Source organism: Plectropomus leopardus, unplaced genomic scaffold (assembly GCF_008729295.1).
Source record: "Plectropomus leopardus isolate mb unplaced genomic scaffold, YSFRI_Pleo_2.0 unplaced_scaffold22235, whole genome shotgun sequence".
Lineage (NCBI taxonomy): Eukaryota > Metazoa > Chordata > Actinopteri > Perciformes > Serranidae > Plectropomus > Plectropomus leopardus.
In genome coordinates, this window is record NW_024624088.1 from 1 (window position 1) to 1,465 (window position 1,465).

A 1,465-nucleotide genomic window follows, 5' to 3' on the forward strand; every position below is an offset into this window, starting at 1 on the left:
TCTCGTACTCTCACCAATCTTATCCACCAGGGCGGTGACGATGGACAGAGGAGACCTCTTCAGTTCCTGGTTGTAGGTGTGAGAGTACGAGATGAGGACTGAGTAGGGAGACGGGAGAGAAAAATGTTTTCGGTGACTGCGTCAAACTTTCTGTGACGTTATGATGTGAATCATGACGTGTTACAGTCAGACCTGCTAAACTGTCCAAGTCCTCCAGGATTCTACCAAACCTGAGAGGAGACACAAGTCACAGTTACAGCGAGCTTTAGTTTATCTGTGTGTGCGTGTGTGTGTGTGCGTGCGTGCGTGCGTGTGTGTGTGAGTGTACCTGACGGTGTTGTGGAAGGTCAGGTATTTCTCTCGGAGCTGCGGTTCGGAGCCCAGAGGCAGGTGCACCTCCAGGTAGCTGTCCTTCATCCTCTTGGCTGGAAGGTCCTTCTGAGACTTCGCCAACATGGACGACAGCGACACGCGCTCCGCCATGGCCTGCTGGTGGTCGCTGCACACGAGAAAATAATAACTATAATGCATTTTATTTATGGAGCGTTTTTCACTTAAAGATGATTAACAGAAACAAAAACATGTCTTAAATGTTAACAAACATAAAATCTTTCAGATACACTGCATGGATTTTTTTACTGGTATAAATCCATTTCTTTCTTTTTTCTGTAATTATCTTCTCAGGATTCAAAGGTTAAGTTTTCACAAACATGAGTGAAATATTTGGTGAAATAAAGTGCAGTGTGCTTAAAAGGTTATAAAAGACAAGTTTGAAAAATGAAATATAAAGAACAAAATTTCAAGATGAAAAATTCTTAATAAATATACAAAAAAACAAGAGTAAATCTCACACGATCCTTTTTAAAATTCCATAATTAATTGTCTTTTTAACTTTTAAAATGAAGGGGATTACGAGGATCATAATTTACGCATAAAATGGAAATCATCTCCGTACATAATTCCAAATATTCTCTAAACATTATACTTTATACTTTTCCACATTCCTGCACAAAGGTATTTTACACATATTTTGGTGCTTTTTTCCCCCAATTTTTAATCTGCTTTTTTTAAACTGATCATCTTTGACTGTTTGCAGTGCTTCCTTTTTATGTTTTTATTTTGGCGTAGGGGAGGGATATTTAACTATGAATTGTCGTATTTTATATTTATTTTAAATATCCTCAGAATGCCAAAACCTGCAGGTGCGTTTGAAAAATGAAAGATATATTTTCTAAAAATAATCAAAATTAAACCATTTATAATAACCATAAACTGTAAACACAGAAATAATTACTGGTTTTCCACATTTTCGCCGGTCCTTGAACACATCATGTGCAACGAATCCCAATGTCAAGATCACTTTTCTCATTAAAAATGTCACGAAAAAGAAAGAATTTGCACATTTTACTGCAGATTGTATTTTAAAAAGTTTCATAAAAAGGCGTCATACTGCTACGACACACGG

General features: G+C 37.1%; 1 protein-coding gene across 1 annotated transcript; it reads right to left on the reverse strand.

Annotated features, from left to right (window-relative positions):
- Positions 1-14: 14 nt before the first annotated feature.
- Positions 15-498, reverse strand: LOC121965904 (acyl-coenzyme A thioesterase 9, mitochondrial-like; the record flags this gene model as incomplete). Its single annotated transcript, XM_042516015.1, has 3 exons — positions 329-498; positions 193-230; positions 15-98 (listed from the first exon to the last, which is right to left on the reverse strand). Coding segments are annotated over exons 1-3 (277 nt in total), but the record flags the coding sequence as incomplete, so codon positions are not given.
- Positions 499-1,465: the final 967 nt, after the last annotated feature.